The sequence below is a fragment of the Neofelis nebulosa genome, chromosome 5 (genome assembly GCF_028018385.1).
Source record: "Neofelis nebulosa isolate mNeoNeb1 chromosome 5, mNeoNeb1.pri, whole genome shotgun sequence".
Classification (NCBI taxonomy): Eukaryota; Metazoa; Chordata; class Mammalia; order Carnivora; family Felidae; genus Neofelis; species Neofelis nebulosa.
In genome coordinates this window covers 54,344,010-54,364,457 of record NC_080786.1, presented here as the reverse complement: position 1 = coordinate 54,364,457, position 20,448 = coordinate 54,344,010, and the positions used below count along the sequence as shown (strand labels likewise).

At 35.3% G+C, this 20,448-nt stretch overlaps 2 protein-coding genes across 16 annotated transcripts in view; one reads left to right on the top strand and one right to left on the bottom strand.

The window, feature by feature from the left end:
• Nucleotides 1-20,448, top strand: part of IFT80 (intraflagellar transport 80) — a 133,883-nt gene that overhangs the window by 90,308 nt on the left and 23,127 nt on the right. For all 3 annotated transcript variants that reach the window (XM_058730351.1, XM_058730350.1, XM_058730352.1), the window contains 3 exons: nt 35-153; nt 4,399-4,473; nt 7,812-7,975. In XM_058730351.1, coding sequence (XP_058586334.1) covers nt 35-153; nt 4,399-4,473; nt 7,812-7,975 — 358 coding nt within the window. The remainder of the gene's footprint in view (nt 1-34; nt 154-4,398; nt 4,474-7,811; nt 7,976-20,448) is intronic.
• C5H3orf80 (chromosome 5 C3orf80 homolog) overlaps nt 7,773-20,448 on the bottom strand; it is a 75,862-nt gene continuing 63,186 nt past the window's right edge. For 5 of the 13 annotated variants that reach the window (XR_009261946.1, XR_009261927.1, XR_009261948.1 and 2 more), the window contains 2 exons: nt 10,242-10,286; nt 7,773-7,888 (listed from right to left, as the gene is read on the bottom strand). Coding sequence is in view for 2 of the 13 variants with exons in the window: in XM_058730362.1 (XP_058586345.1) it covers nt 7,846-7,888; nt 10,242-10,286 (88 nt within the window). In the remaining 11 variants the exon portion in view is untranslated. Of the gene's footprint in view, nt 7,889-10,240; nt 10,287-13,097; nt 13,150-19,907; nt 20,076-20,448 lie in introns of those variants that run through there. The other 8 variants (XR_009261958.1, XR_009261928.1, XR_009261947.1 and 5 more) reach the window with 5 other exon arrangements.

The window sequence follows — 20,448 nt, the reverse complement described above, 5'->3', positions numbered from 1 at the left end:
GTTGTTTGTTGGTATTTCATTTTTCCTTGTTTAGGTTCGTAACGTTCTTAATGATGCAGTGGATTTACTGGAATTCCGTGATAGAGTGATTAAAGCATCTTTGAACTATGCACACTTAGTTGTTTCAACATCTCTTCAATGTTATGTGTTCTCGTAAGCATCTTGCATTTCTTAAAAATCCAGAGTTTTGTCTGTGATGAGGTATTTATTTTCGAGCTTTCACATCAACATGGGTTGGTTTAAACTTAATTTGCTTAAAACCTCACTTACTCCAAACTTAACTCCCAACCAAGAAATGGTTTAAAAATGAGCTATGAGCACTAAAAATAGATCTAATAAAGTTTGTGCATCAGTTAGTAATCATTTTTATGATAGAAAATACCTTCTCTGGATAGTGTTTACTCTTACTTTACTCACAGTTCTAAGGAATTTAGTACAACAACTATAACTTCATAGCCCAGAGGAGCAGCTGATAAATGGTGGGGAAAAGACCCACCTAACCACTGGAAGAGAAGGGACAGTTAGTGGCCTGACAATAGGCTGAAAGATGTTCAATAGGGATACAAGGAAGTATTCAAGCTTAATATCATAGCCCAAAGTAATCATGGATATTCATAATGATAATCCAGAGTTGTCCAGAAATGATGGAAGAAATACAATCTACCTGTATTTGAAAATGGAGAATAATTCAGTACATCCAAGAAACTTATGCCTAAAACAAATATACATGGTATTTTTCAAAGTGTAACTCAATATGTGCTGAAAAGTGTTAAACTGGCTTTCTGGAAATGAACAAACAAACCCAATTTGCAGTGTTTACCTACTTCTATAATGTAAATACTTCTACCGTGGCCAGTTTAAGCTACCATTATGATGTCACTGAAGGCCGAAATGAAAAGAGATGCATAGTAGCAAACCGTTATATAGAATTGCCACCATATGGACACAACAGATGTATATAATCTCAAGTGCATAGATAATAGTAAAATGTAATAAAATAATCTGGAAGGAATAAGTTTGGATTATTATTATCTTTGTTTTTGAATATAATATGTTAAGTATAAGTTTATATAATTTAATTTTAAATAATAGTTTGTTTTTTTTTAAGTTTATTTATTTTGAGAGAGACAGAGAGCACCAGTGGGAGAGGGGCAGAGAGAGAGGGAGAAAATCCCAAGCAGGCTCCACACTGTCAGCACAAAACCTGGTGTGGGGCTCGACCTCATGAAGTGTGAGATCATGACTTAAGCCAAAATCAAGAGTCAGAGGCTTAACTGATTGAGCCACCCAGGTGCCCCAATAATAGCTTTTAATACGTGGTTTATAAACTTCCTGAAAATACACCACTTGGTACAAGCTGGCTCTAGCATGCCACCAGCTGACTTCTCAACTATCCAGAAAACTAATGTAACCACTCTGATAATTTCAAGAATTGTGAATAGTTAGGGACTGTTTTTTTTTTACATTTTGTGCTTCTATTTGTAACATTATGTGGTTATAATCATTGAATATAAAATTGAAGATAGGGACTACATGTGTCTTAGTCACATCTATACACCTAGTGTTCAACATGTAGTAGGTACTTAGTAAATAAATGTTTTTGGATAAATTAATGAATCAAAAAACATGAAGGGTAGTAGTGTCTTGAATTCCTAAGCCCAGTAATGTGCAAGACAAAGGTATACAGTTTTATTAACAATAAAAATTGGTATAATTAATTATTAAAAATTCTCACCCACTATACATACGTCTACTACTAATCAGAATGTACAACTTAGGACAGCAGCCAAGCCTGGAAGAATTAAATGGGAGAAGCAGAGAAGAGAGGGGATAAAGAAATAAGCAGCTCAATATAAGGGAAATATTTTTCTTACATGAAAGTGAACAACAGTGTAACTTTGGGAAAAGTCAAGAAAGATACCTAGTTAAACAGTTGATATATAGGGAAGGGATTATCGGATGTGAAGAAATTTCACAATCACTTAGCACACATAGTAATGTGAATAATTAATTTTCATGGGGTTGAGTCAAATAGAGAAGATCTCTTCAGTTTAGGGTTCGTTTGAAGACAGTAGGTCTCTTAACCACCCCATGTGAGGGGTTTATTCTGCTAGTTTATTGGCAATGACAGAATGTTTGAATCTGGAGGATTAGTATCATGTGTTACTTGCATCAGAGGTGGCTTTTTAAAATATTTACTGAGGGCGCCTGGGTGGCGCAGTCGGTTAAGCGTCCGACTTCAGCCAGGTCACGATCTCGCGGTCCGTGAGTTCGAGCCCCGCGTCAGGCTCTGGGCTGATGGCTCGGAGCCTGGAGCCTGTTTCCGATTCTGTGTCTCCCTCTCTCTCTGCCCCTCCCCCGTTCATGCTCTGTCTCTCTCTGTCCCAAAAATAAATTAAAAACATTAAAAAAAAAAAAAATTTAAAATATTTACTGAAAGTTTAGCAGCTGTTATTTAATTTTTTTTGTCTCTTTACTTTTTTTTGTCACCCTAATCTTCATATACCAGTTAATATGTGACAGAATATTAGATTGCTTTTATTCTTTTATAAGTTAGTCTTGCCTCCCCTCTCTTGTCAAGACATTTATTAAGGCACAAAATATTTCTGAAAGTGAAATACCAGGGAGCAGTAGTGGGAATGAGATAGTGCTGAGACTGATCGTCACCAAAATATATTTCATTGAATTGTAAAACCTACTAGTATTTTAGATAACAAAAACTATCTTTTATTGAGCTCTATTATACTATCTTTTTTGGTCATGGTCTAATTTACCCTGTGTGTTGAGTATGACCGTTCCCATTTTCCAAGATGAAGAAACTGAAAGACACAGAGAGTATTTAAGTAACTCACTCTAGATCAGATTACTTCTTTCCTAAAGGAAGAGCTAGGGTTTGAGTCCAAGTTCTTAATAACTGTTGCCCTTTTTTAGTAATAAAAATATAATTTTTAAAACAAACATGTAAGCAGTATAGTGGTTTATATGAAAAGAAGTTCCAGAAAAAGGAACATGATATATAAGTATTCTTTGTTAAATTTTCATTTGAAGTTTCATATCATTGTATAGAAAATACTCTTGCTCTATTTGACAGTGTGGCTTAAGGAGCTTATATTTCTGTGGCAGGTATATATATATATATATATATATATATATATATATATATATATATACCTATCTCCATTGTCATAACTCTCAGATATTTTGCAAGGGGACTTTAAAAAAATCCACAATCACTATTCTTATCAAAGAATGAAGGTTAGTTTTAATGACTATGTACATGAAGCATGCTATGATATTTTTTCTAATGTACAAAAGCACATGTTTTTATCATACCTGTGACCCCAGGCCTAGTTATTATTAAGTTTATTCATTGTTTTGTTTTGCGCATGCCTTTACTTATTGAAATAGGTATCAGACTCTTTGCATTAGCCAATATTAATTTCCCACCAGTGCGCCCACTTACTGCAGCCTTTCCCTTCCCCCATTTTCTGGATCTGAATATGAGACTTAATCTGATTTAAAGAATTGGTTCCATGAAAGTAATTGAGAGGAAGTCAGAATATATAGGAATGATAAAATATTTTAAATTGTGCAACTTTGATTATTTGGGGTGAGTCTTTCAGTTTTAAATGTTCTCTCCCCCTTTCCTATCTTTGAATCCCTATTATAAAAACTAAAGGAATTGTTTGTTTATTTACTTATCAATTTATTCAATAAGTATGATCATTGCCTACATTTATATAGTATTTTACAGTTTACAGAATGCTTCACAGAAATCTTCATTTAGCCCAACAATGACACTGGGAGACCTACAGGAAAAATATTCATGTTCATAATGTTAATTGTTATTATAATGTCTCTTTATTCACTATCTAGTATATAACAGGCAGTTAGCTAGACACTTTGAGTCATCATTATCTCAATTTACAAACAAGGAAATTGATGCTTGGGAGGTTGACCTTCTTAAGATCATATGGACAATAGGTGGTGAAGCCGGATTGCTAATCCTGATCTGTCTAGCCAAAAATTCATCCTTTCCTCACTGTGCCATGCTGCTACTGTATCAGATAAGAAACATAAAATGACTTGCCCAAACCACATAGCTAATAAATGACAGAACTTGCACTTACGATTCCTCAATTCACATTGTGATGCCTAGAGTAAACATTTATTGAATGTTTACTACTGAGTACTTACTACTTACACAGAATTTGGTTTCTAGTCAGGGATACAGACATGTAAGTGAATGATTTCAGAACAATGTGCCAAGTGCTGTAATAGAAATATATACTGTTACTGTGAAACTGAAGACACTATTTAAAATGAATACATATCTATTTATTAAAAAGCATTTGGTATTTTAAATGTTAATAAGTGTCCTTTTTATTTGTCTTTTAGTACGAAGAACTGGAATACACCTCTTATATTTGATCTAAAAGAAGGAACTGTTAGTTTAATTCTGCAGGCAGAAAGGTAATTTGTTTATCTTGTTTGACTATTGAATTTGGGTTTGAAATATTTCAGATTGCAGTAAAACACTGTATAAAGCATGTCATTTACAGAATGGTATATTAGTCATTTGGAGTCAGTCTGTTTTTATTTATTTTATTTTATTATTTTTTAACGTTTATTTATTTTTGAGACAGAGAGAGAGACAGAGCGTGAACAGGGGAGGGGCAGAGAGAGAGGGAGACACAGAATCTGAAATAGGCTGCAGGTTCTGAGCGGTCAGCATAGAGCCCAACGTGGGGCTCGAACTCACGGACCGTGAGATCATGACCTGAGCCGAAGTCGGACACTTAACCAACCAAGCCACCCAGATGCCCCTGTTTCTATTTATTTTAAAGAAGAAAAAGTAAGAGAATAAGCTGTTAGGTCAGTGGTTCTGAAACTTTTTGCTCTCAGAATTTCTCTACATTCTTAAAAAATTCTTGAGGGTTATATATAGGTTTCATATATATAAATTTATATATATATATATATATATATAAATTTATATATATATATTAGCATTTACTACACTAAAATTTTTAATTGAGAAATTTAAAAGGTGTCCATTTTTTTGAACACCTTTTGTTTTTTTAAAAAACAAGGTTTTTAAAAAAAAGGTTTTAAAAAAACCTTTTGTTTTTTTAAGTTTATTTATTTATTTTGAGAGAGCGAGAACAGAGTGAGGGCAGAGAGAGAGAAGAGAGAATCCCAAGCAGGCTCCGCACTGCCAGTGCAGACCCAACACGGGACTCAAACTCACAAACAGTGATACCATGACCTGAGCCAAAATCAAGTCAGATGCTTAGCTGACTGAGCTATCCAGGTGCCCCTTTGTTCTTGTTTTTGGTTTTAAATATTGGTTGAAACACATTGATTTTATGAGCCACTACTAGGCTGTGACCTGAAGTTTCAAAAATAATATTCTTTACCCACACTTTCAGTGTATACAGGACTATAGAACACCGGGCCAACAAACTAGAGTAAGGTTGAAATAGCTATGGCTCAAGAACCCACACTTATTCATGAAAACTGTCATCAATCAAGTACAGTGATATCCTACTGAACCATCAGTTTTAGAAAGCTACAATCCAATGAAACTTGGAATAAAGTTTGAATATAGAATCAACAATTACCTAATATAGCTACCTGTGAAATCTTTGCACTAAAACCGTGTACTTTATTCCTTATTCCTTTACTCACCACCTAGGCAGTCTCTTAATAGTGTTGTTATCAGGTTTTCTAGCCCACTGCCTTTTATAAATAGCAAACCAGAAGGGGAATGCTCGTGGGCTGTTAGAGGCTGGCACAAGGACAAGAAGAAAAGTGACTGCCTGGCAAGCAGCATAGAGAAAACTAAAAGCACAGAACTGTATAGCTGAATAGCTTCATTATTCTGATGCATGAACAGATTCTCCTGTATACCAAAGCTGTCAGTTAAACAGTTACTGAAGAGTATGGTCATCATATTGATGACCTTGAGTGATCAAGAAAATTGTGTCAAATTTTGTACCATCTGTTTAATGAAATTGAAATATATTTCTTTATTTAGTTATATCATAAACTTTTAATATGAAAAAGACATCTTTGCCACTTAAAAAGGTAAGATTTCAGCTATCTAAAACACCATATTTCTGAAATTATTTTTATTCAAATAGTTCCAAATTTATTCATTTACACATTACTTATAAGTGTATTTATTGAATATGCTCTTAGTAAAGGCATTTGTTAATGGCATAACTAATTAGGCAGTTAAAGAACAATTTCCTTACCACCTATTGGCTTGTCTTATTTCTGTACTGAGAAAACTTTGCTCCTTGAAAACTGTTTACTCACAAGGAGGTTAAAAACTTATAGTGTCTTATTCAGGATAGAAAAAGGTTTTAGTATTGAAACAAAGAAAGAATTTATACTAATATGATGTATCATTTGTCAACATTAGCAAATATTGTTTTCATACACTAATGGGTAAGGGCCAAAGCCTTCAATCAAATAAACTACATACCAGTACTCAAGTATTAATTTAATTAAAATGTATATATTTGTTCCATGGCAAGAAAGAACAATGAGCAATTCCTGGATCAAGAAATAGTTCTGAATCAAGGATATTAAATTTTTGAACTTAAGATCTTAAGAAGTAATACTGTGTTCAGCATTGAGGAAACAGGCATTCCAATATAGCAATGGTATGATTGTAAATTATTACAGCCTTTCAAAGGGCAGTTTAACAATAAAGATTAAAATTTTCTAAGTAGGAGTGCCTGGGTGGCTCAGTCAGTTGAGCGTCTGACTTGATTTTGGTCATGAGCTCAGGTCATGATCTCATGGTTTGTGGGTTCAAGCCTCGTGTAGGGCTCTGGACTGACATATGGAGCTTGCTTGGGATTCTCTCTCTCTGTCTTTCTCTCTCTTTGCCCCTTCCCCATTCATGTGTGCGCTCTCTCTCTCTCTCAAAATAAAACATTTTATAAAAAAATAAATAAAATTGGTTAAGTATATGCCCTTTCATCCAATTATTACATTTCTAGAAGTTATACTAAGGAAATAAGGTAGACATACAGAGATGTGTATACATTAGGCATTCTTTAAAACAGTGAATAATTTAGGGGCGCCTGGGTGACTCAGTCGGTTAGGCGTTGAACTTCGGCTCGGGTCATGATCTCATGGTTCGTGAGTTCAAGCCCTGGGTAGGACTCTGTGCCGACAGCACAGAGCCTGGGGCCTGCTTCGAGTTCTGTGTCTCCCTCTCTCTCAGCCCCTCCCCTGCTCACACTCTGTCTCTTGTGAAAATAAACATTACAAAATAAAAACAAAAAAATACAGTGAATAATTTGAAATAAAATAAATGTGTATCAGGACTGAGTTAATAGGGGTGTCTTGGTGGCTCAGTCGGTTAAACGCCCAACTCTTGATTTCTGCTCAGGTCATGATCTCATGGTCTGTGAGATCAAGCCCTACATCAGGCAGACAGCATGGAGCCTGCCTAAGATTCTCTTTCTCCCTCTCTCAGCCCCTCCCTTGCCCTCTCTCTCTTTCTTAAAATACATGAATAAACATTTAAAAAATTTTAAAAAGCAATGACTTAATAAAATAAAATTATAATATACCCATACTCTGCCATAAGTTATCTCTTTAGAGATAGAATTGCAAGAGATCTTTTGCTTTCTCTTTGTTGTTTGAATTATTTTTTGCAATGTTCATAAATTTTCAAAGGAAAAAAATTTGATTTAGATTTTTCCAAAGAATACACTATTCTCTCATATAAAAATGAAAATAGAGTAAGCTTCTATTTGAGAATGTATTTTTATTTTTATTTTTTTTAGACATTTTCTTCTTGTAGATGGTGGTGGTATCTATTTATATTCTTATGAAGGCCGGTTCATTTCTTCTCCAAAATTTCCTGGAATGAGAACAGATATTCTGAATGCACAGACTGTATCTCTGAGTAATGATACCATAGCAATAAAAGACAAAGCTGATGAAAAAAGTAAGTGTATTTCTATAATTTTCCATGTCACATTTCCATGAAATTTGTTAACACTGTAAAATTTCCTTTCTTTTATTTTCTCATCTATTAATATATTCACTTTATATGAAAGAATTATGAACTTCCTATTTGTCCTAAGCATAAATTAATTAAAGAACTAAAGTTGACATATTATACCCAATTGATAGAACAGATAAGTACTGTCACAACATCAAAGCTTATTGGTAAGTAATAAATCTTTATATATTTAGTAGTTGTTGGTAGAGAGTTTGAGTTCATGATTGTGAGTCCTAAAAATGTCTTGTTACTTTTTAAGTTTTGTGATCTTTTAAAATGTTCCTTTTCCTTCATTTGGTAACAGTAAATACAGTAAATATTGTGTTTCATTGTGTTATGTATTTTGCTTATATGTATGTATATTTTTATAAATATTTTTATATTTATATATATTTTGAATTAATTAAATAGAATAAAGTTATGAATTTAAAATTTTCATATAAAAATATAGATTGCATTAGTATTTATAAAAAAATATAAATATGTCAGATGTTTTGGAATTCCATAGTACAGTGACATGATTTTTTTAGGGCATTGCTCTATCTCAATGACATTTATCCAACAGATACTGAGTACTTGCTATGTCCAGGTATTTTTCTAGAAGTTGAAGATACAACAGTGAATAAGACACACAAATAAACATACAAATTATAATAAGTAGTCAGGAAATGATATGTGCTGTGAAGAAAATGCAAGGTAACGGAATAGAGCATGCTGGAGGTGAGGTAGGGGAATGACTATAGGACAAGCAAGCGCAAAGGTTCTGAGGTGGGGATGATTGGCATGTAAAAGGAACTGCTAGAAGTCCATGAGACTAGGTCAACATGAGCTAGGCAGAGAGTGGGAGGAGAGGACAGAAAGATAGATAAGCAGGAACCAGATCATATAAAGACTTGGCCATGGTAGGGATGTTGGATGAGAGAAAGAGAAGAGGCACGCATTTTTGTCCTGGATGAATGAGATGGAAGATGGGGAAGGAGGAAGTTTAGAGGAGGTCCACAAACCGAATTATATTTTGGTCGTGGTAAGTTTGAATGCTTCTCAGACATTCAAGCAGGAATGGAGGGTAAACAGTAGGATAGACAAGCCTAGGACTCAGGAGAGAGTTGGGGACTAGAGATACAAATTTGGGAGTCACTGGTATACAGATGCTGCCATGGCACTGAAAGAAATCATCCAAGAAGTAAGTATAGGCAGAGAAAGGACCAAAGACTGAGCACATCAATATTTAGAGATGGATGAGAGGAAGCAGAGCCAGTGAGGTAAGAGTAAGAGTGAGTTATTCCCAAAGCCTAGTGGAAAAAACATTAAATAATTGTTTTTCTCTCTTGGTACATATTGCCAAATGTTGTTTATCACTGTGACATGTTACAAAAAAAATCTGACGTGATAGTTAATTTTGTTAGTTCATGCTGTGGAAACCTTAATCCAGGAGCTAAGAAACTCCGGCTTTTTAATTTTCAGTACTTTCAGATCCCATCCCGTCTCATACTGGTAGAAATATAATTCTCCTAAACAGAGTTTGTGTCTTCATGCCTTAGACCTTCTCTGAGAGAGGACATTTGGTGATTGTTTTATTTTTGAAGGACTTCCTTTCTGGCTAAAAAAGAGAATCAAGTAAGATAGTATCTAGATAGCAGACACATTTACGATGACTGAGTAATTGTTAATAACTTGGAGGTCAGATTTTTTTCTTCAGTAAACTTAAATTTGAAAATCCCAGTGATCATTGAGTTGTCTGTACTTTTCTTGTTCAACACTGCATATTTTAGATAGAAGCTGTAATAAGGAACTTATATTTACAACTGAATATACCTTATTCTGAATTTTATTTATTTATTTATTTATTTATTTATTTATTTATTTATTTATTTTATTTAGAGGAGAGAAAGCACGAGCAGCATGAGCAGGGGAGGGGCAGAGAGAGAGGGGAGAGAGAGAATCCCAAGCAGGCTCCATGATGTCAGTGCAGAGCTCACACTCACCAACTGTGAGATCATGACCTGAGCTGAAATCAAGAGTCCGAGACTTCACCAACTGAGCCACCCAGACATCCGTATTCTGAATTTGTCTATATTTAATTCATATCTGAAACATATTTCATTACTCTTTAATACTTTGATAATTCATAGCACTTTAGAGCTAGAAAGAATTATCAACATTTTCAGAAATATGGATTATTTGCCAATAAATTATCTGTTTTACTTACATAAATTTTGATTGTTGAAGAAGATAATCATGCAATTCTGTTTGGCTGTAAACAGAAAATCAAAAAGACCAAAATAAAATTATTATTGTAAACTGATATAAAATGAGTAGGAAAATATTTTCCTTATGTTTCTTTTAAAAGAAGCTAGTATTCATTGATGGTTAAATAGAAGTATGTGGTAATAATAGAAAGCACAAGTAAAGTACCTAGAATCTTTAACCTATGAAATTTTCCTTCAAGGGGGGCCATTCACATACAAAAACAGTGCTTCCTTCCTAATTTGGGAGCTCCTTTATAAGCAGGATTCTTGGACCAAGTACAGTATTCTACCACTTTGGCTGATTGATTAAGTAGTGGAGATACTACTGCTTTTGACTTCCTTCTCCTCAAACACTTGCACAGATAGGCTATGATATTAGTCTGGATGACTCTTTGAAACAAATGTCTGGATAAGGGGAGAGTAGAAGTTAGAGAGCAGTTACTTATGTTTAGAAGCAACTCTTTCAGCCCCCAACTCTTTAGTTGTTCTATCTACCAGTTTCTGCTACACACTAACACTAAAATACAGGTCCAGCCTCCCTTAGATCAGGGCCACCTACAGTTGTGGAAAGAAGTATGCAAGTCCATCCATATACCTCCATCTCTTTGTAATATGTGCAGTCATCAAAGGATAGAATGCTTTATTTTTAAGAAGTTACTAGTTTGTATAGCTATGAAAAGAAAATGGGTTTAGCCAAGCCCAAAGCATTTTTTTATTGGAAGCCAAAATGTAAAAATTTTTGTTGCCATGCTTAATTAAAAATTCTGTTATGGTATTTTTCTTTTTAACTTTTCTGAGCAAAGTTGGCAATTTTAAAACATAACTTATTGTTACAAAATTATTTCCTCTGTGAATATAGCCAGTGACCTCACACTCAACATTCCTAAGATTTACTAACAGCTAATAATATACTATAAGTGTGACCTCTGGAATTTACCTATCATGTCATACATATTTTGGCATTTTTATGATCTGTATAACTTGTTCAATTCTTTGGCTGACTACTCATGCCACTGTCGTTTCATGCCATTTCTGTCTGTTCATTTTTTTAAACTTTTTGCATGTTTGATCATATGAAATTGCTCCATTGGGGATGAATCTTGGATTGGAGTAATTTGGAGATCACTTAAAGAGAATCACCAAAACACTCCCAACAATCTTCTCCTCACCCCCAGAAAATCTTTTTAAAAGAGAAAAGAACACTTTTCTTTGTACCACTGTCATGTTTGAGATTAGAAGAAGCCTTTGGTGAAACAAAGGAGGGGGCAGAGGCAGAATTTGCTCTTGGCTGCTTCAATACAACATCTCCTATAATTTTTACAACTTGACCTACTTCAAGTTGTAAAGCTGAGGTTGGAAATAGAGAACTTTGAATTATCATTATTTATATAATGATTGATGTCATGAAAGTAGATGAAATCAGGGAAAATATGTGCTGTGAAAAGGTGACTTAAAACAAAAGCTTAGAAGAAAGGGTCACCAGATAAGGAGGAGTTAGCAAAAGAGAATGAGGGGTGGTCCAAAATAGGAGAGGGTCAGGAGAAAACAGTGTTATATGTAGCCTGCATAAGAGTTTCAAGAAAGAGGATGGTCAGGAGCACCCAATGCTGCTGGGAGGTAAAGACTAAAAGTAGACTCTTGAAAACTGAAAATAGACTCTTTGATTGGGAAACATAGGGGTCATTGGTGATCCATGCAAGAGCCTTTGCATCATGTAGTAAGGTAGAACAGCAAATTGTAATAAGTTGAACAGTGGATAGGGGTTGTCAAAGCTGAAATGCCTATTGTTTCGAGAAGTCTAGCATTAAGAGAGGCAAGGAATTAACAGATTATTCAAGAGTAGGGAAGATTTTTTTTTTGAATGAAGGTAACTTTGAAGTGTTCGTAGTACTCAAAATGAATCAGGCAAAAAGGTGCAGGTAAAGGTCCAGGAGAAAATGGGGATGGTTGATAGAGTAATATCTTGGAGAAAGCTGGGCAGGTAGAATGACAAGGTATAGGTGAAGAATGTGGTAGAGGTAGAGGAGTATGGGTACCAAATACCCATTCACCTGAAATCAGAGCATGTGAAGTAAGGACCAGGGCTAAGTAGCTTTGGAGATAAATTGGAGGGAAATTGAGCTGTTACAGGCTACCGAAGGTTTCATTTTTATATAGCGGAATTTTAAAATTTACATGATCTCATTGAATATTTTGTGGTTTCCAAACAAATGTTTTGTCTGTCTTAAAACCAACTCGTGATAATCTATGGAAAATATTTAATTTCAAAATATCTGCTCCATTTCAATAAGGGAGTTATTTCCCTCAGCTATCAGTTAGGAAGAGAAATCATTGTTAACAGCTGTCAAAAAGAAAAATTAGAATTAATGCTATAATAATGGTGATCCAATTAAAAAGTAATTATTTTATGGACTGCATCTTATTTGCATGTATTCTTTTTCCTAATGTAACTCTAAAAATCAATGGGCTTGCTGGGGATATGGAAAAGATAGTTCTGGAAACTTCCCTCAGGAGTTCAGGGAAATTCTCAGACTGAAAGCTAGCTGAGCTCTCAAATTAAGTGTTTCTGACAGATGTGGTTTCTTTAAGAGATTTCTCCAACCCTGGATACAAAGATTTGGGGGAGGGGCCATGGCTGGCTCTATTGATAGAGCACACAACTCTTGATCTCGCCCGTGTTAGGCATAGAGCCTACTTTAAAAAATAAAAACAAAATTCTGATCGAAACCAAACATTCTGGTACTGTGGAACTGTGAATTGAATATTCTGTGGTAAGGCCATGAATTTTAATTTGTAAAATAATATTGATCACTTACAGAGATTCTCGATTGTTGGTAGTCCATCTGTTTTTTACCCCAATGGAGTGTACTGCAATTAAATTGTGATGTTAAGGGAAGAGTCCTCAACAAGATTGCCTTGACTTCAGATGTCAGCTGCAAGTCATGGTGCATCCCCAGACCACCTTTACTTCTAACCAATTGGCTGTGTATACAAGGGCTCCCATGACTCTCTCAGCTTCAATAATTTGTTAGAATGACTCAACTCAGGAAGTTTCTATATCTATGATTACAGTTTTGTTATAAAAGATACACATAGTGAGATGTCTAGGAGCTTCTATGCCCTCTTTTCATGAAATTAAAGTGGTCACCCTCCCAGCACATCCATATATTCACCAACCAGGAAGCTTCAGTGAACTTTGGTGTCCAGAGTTTTTTTGTTTTGTTTTGTTTTATTACATGACTAATTAGGCACAATTACAAAAATCACTGGCCATGTGATTGAACTCAGTCTTCATTCCAGAGGTCAGAGTTAGGGGGAGAGCTGAACATCCCAATCCCCTAATCACGTGCTTGGTCTTTCTGGTCACCAGCCCCTATCCTGAAGCTATCTTAGGGGCCCACTGAAAGTCACCTCATTAGTGTAACAGTGACACTCCCATCATTCAGGAAATTCCAAGGGTTTTGTGTCCATTAACTCGGGACAAAGACCAAACAAATTATTTCTTACACCACAGGCCACTCCTGGTCTTTGACCATAGATCCCTTATAGCAAAAGGATCATTCTCAAAAATAGTACCTGTATGAATATGCCTAAAATTTGGAGGAGTCAGTGTGGACTAGGGATAGGAGGCATTTATTTATTTATTTATTTATTCATTCATTTTATTTAATTTATGTTTATTTATTTATTTTGAGAGAGAGAGAGAGAGAGAGAGAACACAAGTGCAGAAAAGGAAGAGAGGGAGAGAGAATCCCAAGCAGGCTCTGTACCATTAGTGCAAAGCCCAACACAGGGCTCGAACACACAAACAGTGAGATCATAACCTGAGCCAAAGTTGGACACTTAACCAACTGAGCCAGTCAGGGGCCTTGCAATAGGAGACTTTTAACTCAGATATTTCCAATACATTTGTCCATCAATATCAATATTACAATCTTACCAACAATGACAGTGCTATACTGTATTGAAAGTGAGTGAAAAGACACTGGTACTTTACCAGAGTCACTCTAGTCACTAATAATTAGTCCAATCCATCATCACATTATATAACTAAAATGTCTTCCAAGGCAAAGCTACTCAGGTATATAGAATTACATTCAGTCTTGTCAGGTTGCAATAGCAGGTGGGGTCTCAGCAATATATAGCTTCACTTTTTCTTTTTTCTTTATTCAAGTATAATTAACATACAGTGTTATATTAGTTTCAAGTATACAATATAATGACTCAGTAATTCAATTCATTAGCCAGTGCTCATCATGATAAGCGTACCCTTAAGCCTCTTCACCTATTTCACCCATCCCCTACCCACTTCCCCTCTGGTAACCACCAGTTTGTTCTCTATATTTGAGTGTTTTTTTGTTTGTCTCTTTTTTTCTTTGTTTTTTAAATTACATATGAATGAAATCATGTGGTATTTGTCCTTCTCTGACTGACTTATTTCACTTAACATTATATACTCTTGATCCATCCATGTTGTTGTAAATGTCAAGATTTTATTTTTTTTAATGGTTGAGTAACATTACATCATATATCTGTGTATCTATCTATCTATCTATCTATCTATCTATCTATCTATCTTCATCTCACATCTTTTTTATCCATTCATCTATGGGTGAACACTTGGGTTGCTTCCATATCCTGACTATTATAAATAAGGCTGCAGAGAACACAGGGATGTATATATCTTTTTGAATTAGTGTTTATGAAAACATAAACACTTTGGGTAAATACCCAGTACTGGAATTACTGGATCATATGGTAATTATATTTTTAATTTTTTGAGCAACTTCCATACTGTTTTCCGTAGAGGATGCACCAGTTGGTATTCCCACCAACAGTGCATGAAGAGTCTTTTTCTCCATACCCTCACCAGCACTTGTTGTTTCACGTGCGTGTGTGTGTGTGTGTGTGTGTGTAGCCATTTTGAAAGGTATAAGATGATATCTTGTTTTGATTTGCATTTCCCTGATGATTAGTGATGTTAAGCATCTTTCATGTGTCTATTGGCCATCTGTATGTCTTCTTTAGAAAAATGTCTGGTCATTTCCTCTGCCATTTTTAAATGAATTATCTTGGGGGGGGGTGTTAAGTTGTATAAATTCTTTATGTATTTTGAAAATTAACCCCTTATTGGATACAGAATTTGCAAATATCTTCTATTTATTCATTAGGTTGTCTCTTTGTTTTGTTGGTGGTTTTCCTTCACCGTGCAAAAGCTTTTTATTTTGTTGTAGTCTCAATAGTATAATTTTGCTTTTGTTTCTCTTGCCAGAGGAGACATATCTAGAAAAATGTTTCTATGAATGATGTCAAAGAAATTACTGCCTATGTTTTCTTCTAGGAATTTAATGGTTTCAGGTCTCACATTTATGTCTTTAACCCATTTTGGGTGTATTTTTGTGCATGATGTAAAAAAGTGGTTTTATTCTTTTGCATGTAGCTAGTGTCCAGTTTTCCCAACACTATTTATTAAAGAGACTATTTTTCCCATTGTACATTCTTGCCTCGTTTGTTATATATTAATTAACCATAAAAGTATAGGCTTGTTTCTGAACTCTGTTGATCCATTGATCTCTGTGTCTGTTTTTGTGCCAGTACTATATTGTTTTGATTGCTACAGCTTTGTAGTATATCTTCAAATCTGGGATTGTGATACCTCCGGTTTTTTTTTCTTTCGCAAGATTGTTTTGGCTATTTGGGGTATTTTGTGGTTTCATACAAATTTTAGGATTTTTTGTTCTAGTTATGTTGAAAATGCTATCGGTATTTTGATAGAGATTGCATTAGATCTGTATATTGCTTTGGGTAGAATGGACAGTTTAACAATATTTGTTCTTCCAAACAATGAGTGGGGAATATCTTTCTTCAATTTCTTTCATTAATGTTTTATAGTTTTCAGAGTACAGGTCTTTCACCTCCTTGCTTAAGTTTATTCCTAGTATTTTACTATTTTTGATTCAAATGTAAGTGGGACTGCTATCTTAATTTCTCTTTCTGCTACTCCATTATTAGTGTATAGAAATACAACAGAGTCCTGCATATTTTTGTATCCTGCAGCTTTCCTGAATTCATTTATCAGTTCTACTAGTTTTTTGGTGAAGTCTTTAGGGTTTTCTATATAGAATCATGTCATTTACAAATAGTGAAAGTTTTACTTCTTCCTTACCAATATGGATGCCTTTTGTTTATTTTTCTTATCTGTTACTGCAGCTAGGACTTTCAGTACTATGTTGAATAAAACTGGTGAGAGTGGACATCCTTGCCTTCTTCCTGATTCTCGAAGGAAAGATTCCAAATTCATTCATTCTACAAGGCTAGAATTACCCTGATACCAAAAACAGATAAAGACACTACAAAAAATAAAAGTATAGAACCTTGATGAAAGAAATTGAAGGTGACATAAATAAATGGAAAGATATTTTCTCTTGTGTTTTTTGGAATAGTTATAGAAGAATAGGTATTAACTCTTCTTAAATGTTTGGTAGAATTCACCTGTGAAGCCATCTGGTCCTGGACTTTTGTTTTTTGGGAGCTTTTTGACTTTTTTTTTTAAATTTTTTTTTTCAACGTTTTTTTATTTATTTTTGGGACAGAGAGAGAGAGAGAGCATGAACGGGGGAGGGGCAGAGAGAGAGGGAGACACAGAATCGGAAACAGGCCCCAGGCTCCGAGCCATCAGCCCAGAGCCTGATGCGGGGCTCGAACTCACGGACCGCGAGATCGTGACCTGGCTGAAGTCGGACGCTTAACCGACTGCGCCACCCAGGCGCCCCAGGAGCTTTTTGACTTTTGATTCAAGTTCATGGCTATTAATCAGTCTGTTCAAGTTTTCTATGTTTTTCCTGCTTCTGTTTGGAAAAGTTATTTGTTTCTAGGAATTTATTCATTTCTTCTAGGTTGTCTAATTTTTGACATATAATTTTTAATATTCTCTTATAATCCTTTGTATTTTGGTAGTGTAAGTTGTTATTTCTCTTTTCATTTCTGATCTGATTCATTTGTTGATCTTATCAAAGAACCAGCTCCTGGTTTCAATGATCTGTTCTATTGTGTTTTTTAGTGTCTATGATATATATATATATATATATACATACATACATACATATATATGGGGGGGGGAGAGAGAGAGAGAGAGAGACTGCTTAATGCGTATAGAGTTCCAGGGTTTAAAAACTTTTTTTTTTTTTTAGTAATCTCTATACCAAATGTGGGGCTCGAATTTATAACCCTGAGATCAAGAGTTGCATGCTCTACTAATTGAGCCAGACAGGTGCCCCTCTGCTTTATCTTTATTATTTCCTTTCTTCTACTGGCTTTGGGCTTTGTTGTTCTTTTTCTAGCTTCTTTAGATGTAAGGTTAGGTTGCTTGAGTTTTTATTTATTTATTTTTTGCTTCTTGAGATATGTGTATATTGCTATAATCTTCCCTCTGAGAATAGCTTTTGCTGCATCCCAAAGATTTTAGACTATTATGGTTTCATTTGTCTCCATGTATTTTTTTTTAATTTTCTCTTTGACTTCTTGGTTGACCCATTCATTATTTACTAGCATATTATTTAACCTCCATGTATTTGTGTCCTGATTTTTTTCTTCTGATTGATTTCTAGTTTTATACCATGTGGTTGGAAAAGATGCATAATATGATTTCAGTCCTTTTTAATTTGTTGAGACTTGTTTTGTGGCTTAACATGTGATCTATTCTGGAGAATGTTCCATGTGCACTTGAAAAGAATGAGTATTCCACTGTTTTGGGATGGAATCTTCTGAATATATCTGTTAGAGTCATCTGGTTCAATATGTCACTCAGAGCTACTGTTACCTTATTGATTTTCTGGCTGGATGATCTATCCATTAATGTAAGTGAGGTGTTAAAGTCCCCTACTATTATTGTGTTACCATAGATTTCTTCCTTTGTCTGTTAACAGGTGCTTTATGTATATGGGTGTTTCCACGTTGGGTGCATAAATATTTACAAATGTTATATCTTCTTGTTTGATTGTTCCCTTTATCATTATGTAGTATCCTCTTTGTCTCTTGTTAAAGTCTTTTTTTAAAGTCTATTTTATTTGATATAAGTATTCTACCCCAGCTTTCTTTTTGCTTTCATTTTCATCATAAATGTTTTTCCAACCCTTCACTTTCAATCTACATGTGTTTAGGTCTGAAGTGAGTCTTTTGTTGTCTTCACCTTCTTAAGCATCTGGTGTATTTGATCTACGAAACCATATCAGCTTTTAAATTTTTATTTATTTTTATTAATTTATTTGAAACAACATATAACCCTGTAAGTTAATTATACTGGAAAAACAAACAAATAATACTAGCTTTTGTGCTGAGACTCTTTTGAAGAATTAATATAAAATTGGATTCCCCCATTGCATGCCCATTTAGTTATTCTTTTATTTTCAGCTATTATTTCTCTTTCTCTCCATTTGTATAGAACTAGTGGGCTATCTCTACCACTAGGCAGTATAGCTGCACTCACATTTAACCCCAAATTTGCCAGATGGAGTGAAAGCACAACCTACTCCATCAGGTTCTTAGAAATATAGACATGAAGGTTAAAACAGCCTAGGAATCATCTCTGCTTCTGATAATTGTAGTTGTATCCTTTGTCCTGTGACCACTGTATCAAGTTAAGAAGAACATTGAGGTGATGTGGGAAGAAAGAAAAAAGTATAGGTATCATACCAATATTCTCCCACTGTGGGAAAAATTGCATAATCATACTAGCATCCTCTTCACCATCTGTTCTCTATTTCCACTGAAATTGTAGAGGAATTTATCTAGTATGGACACACTCTTTGTTCACTTCATGTTGAATGTGAGTACACACTCATGAAGGCGTGTAAGCTAGTTCTTCATGCCTATATTCCCTCTCTTCTCATTTTAGACAATCATTGTTTTTATTGCCCATTCTAATTCTAATTACCAAACCACTACTCTCAGAAACTATATCTCTGCCCATTGTTGGATATGATGAGCTGTAAAGTGTGTTCCTTCCTTGGTCGGAAGAAATTTGACTCAGTGGTCCATATCTGTGTAATATCTTCTCCACTTCTTTTATAGTACTCTGGGTATTTGCATCTACCACTGGGTCAGCAAAGTACAACCCAGAGTCAGTGTCTATTTCTGTCAGGACCCACTTGTAGCCCTCCAGGGCTACAGACATCAATCTGACTTGCCATCTATGTACAAGGATTCCCTCCCACCCCAGGAATCTTCCCCATAGCCATCTGCAGCCTCTAAATCTCTCTTGTTGGCAGACAAAACAGTTCTTGTTGTCATTTTGTGCCTCAGAGGGTACAAAAGGAATATGTCTAGATTTGGCTCATCCATGCATTGTTTCAGTCCACTCCCTTCATTAACCCAAGTGGCTACCTCAAGTGAGCACACCAGGGTATCTGCTCATTGATTCTAATCATCTTCTGATGCTGGAAGAGGGTTCTTCTGATGGGCACTGACATGGCCCACTTTAATGCACCCTTCAGATTCCCATAGTGATTTTCCATGGGGCCATGCCCAGTAAGGGCACCCCCCTTTATAGGCTAATCTTCCATTGCCCTTTTGCCTGACCATAAGGGTAAACAGCATGCAGTGCAGCTCACCAACCCCATTTGTTTTACCATTTTTAGTCAGAGTGGTGGCCTTCCAAACAGCATGTTGTGTGTTCATGACAAAACTGCCATCTATCAGCCGAGCGGCTATTTGTTAGTCAGTTGAGAGCTGTTCACAGGGCACCGTTCAAGTGATGATCGAATCCTGCAGCTCTTCACATGCTTCCAGAGTCATTCCTGGGGAAAAGAGTCCACCTGCTCAGGAATATGCTGTGTAACTCCGTGCATTCCCCTGCTGGTATGCTCCTGCACAAACCATTTCCATTTTGTTATAGAACTCTTCTGGGCACTGCCTTCCTCATTAGAGTGTTTGTCTGATATCACCCAAGACATCCTGGATATTTCAGGTTTCAAGATTATTTTATGTTCTTCGTTCAGAGGCAGTTTCAATTAATGTCTGATAGCAAGCTAGTAATTGCTCCTCCAAGTGGAAATTGTCTAGTTCAGAGTTCTAGTAGCTGCCACTGGGAGGTGCTCACAGGCTTTTGTCATAAGCTCCGGTCTATACTCCACATGAGACTGCTGTACGGAGAATGTATCTTTATTAGCA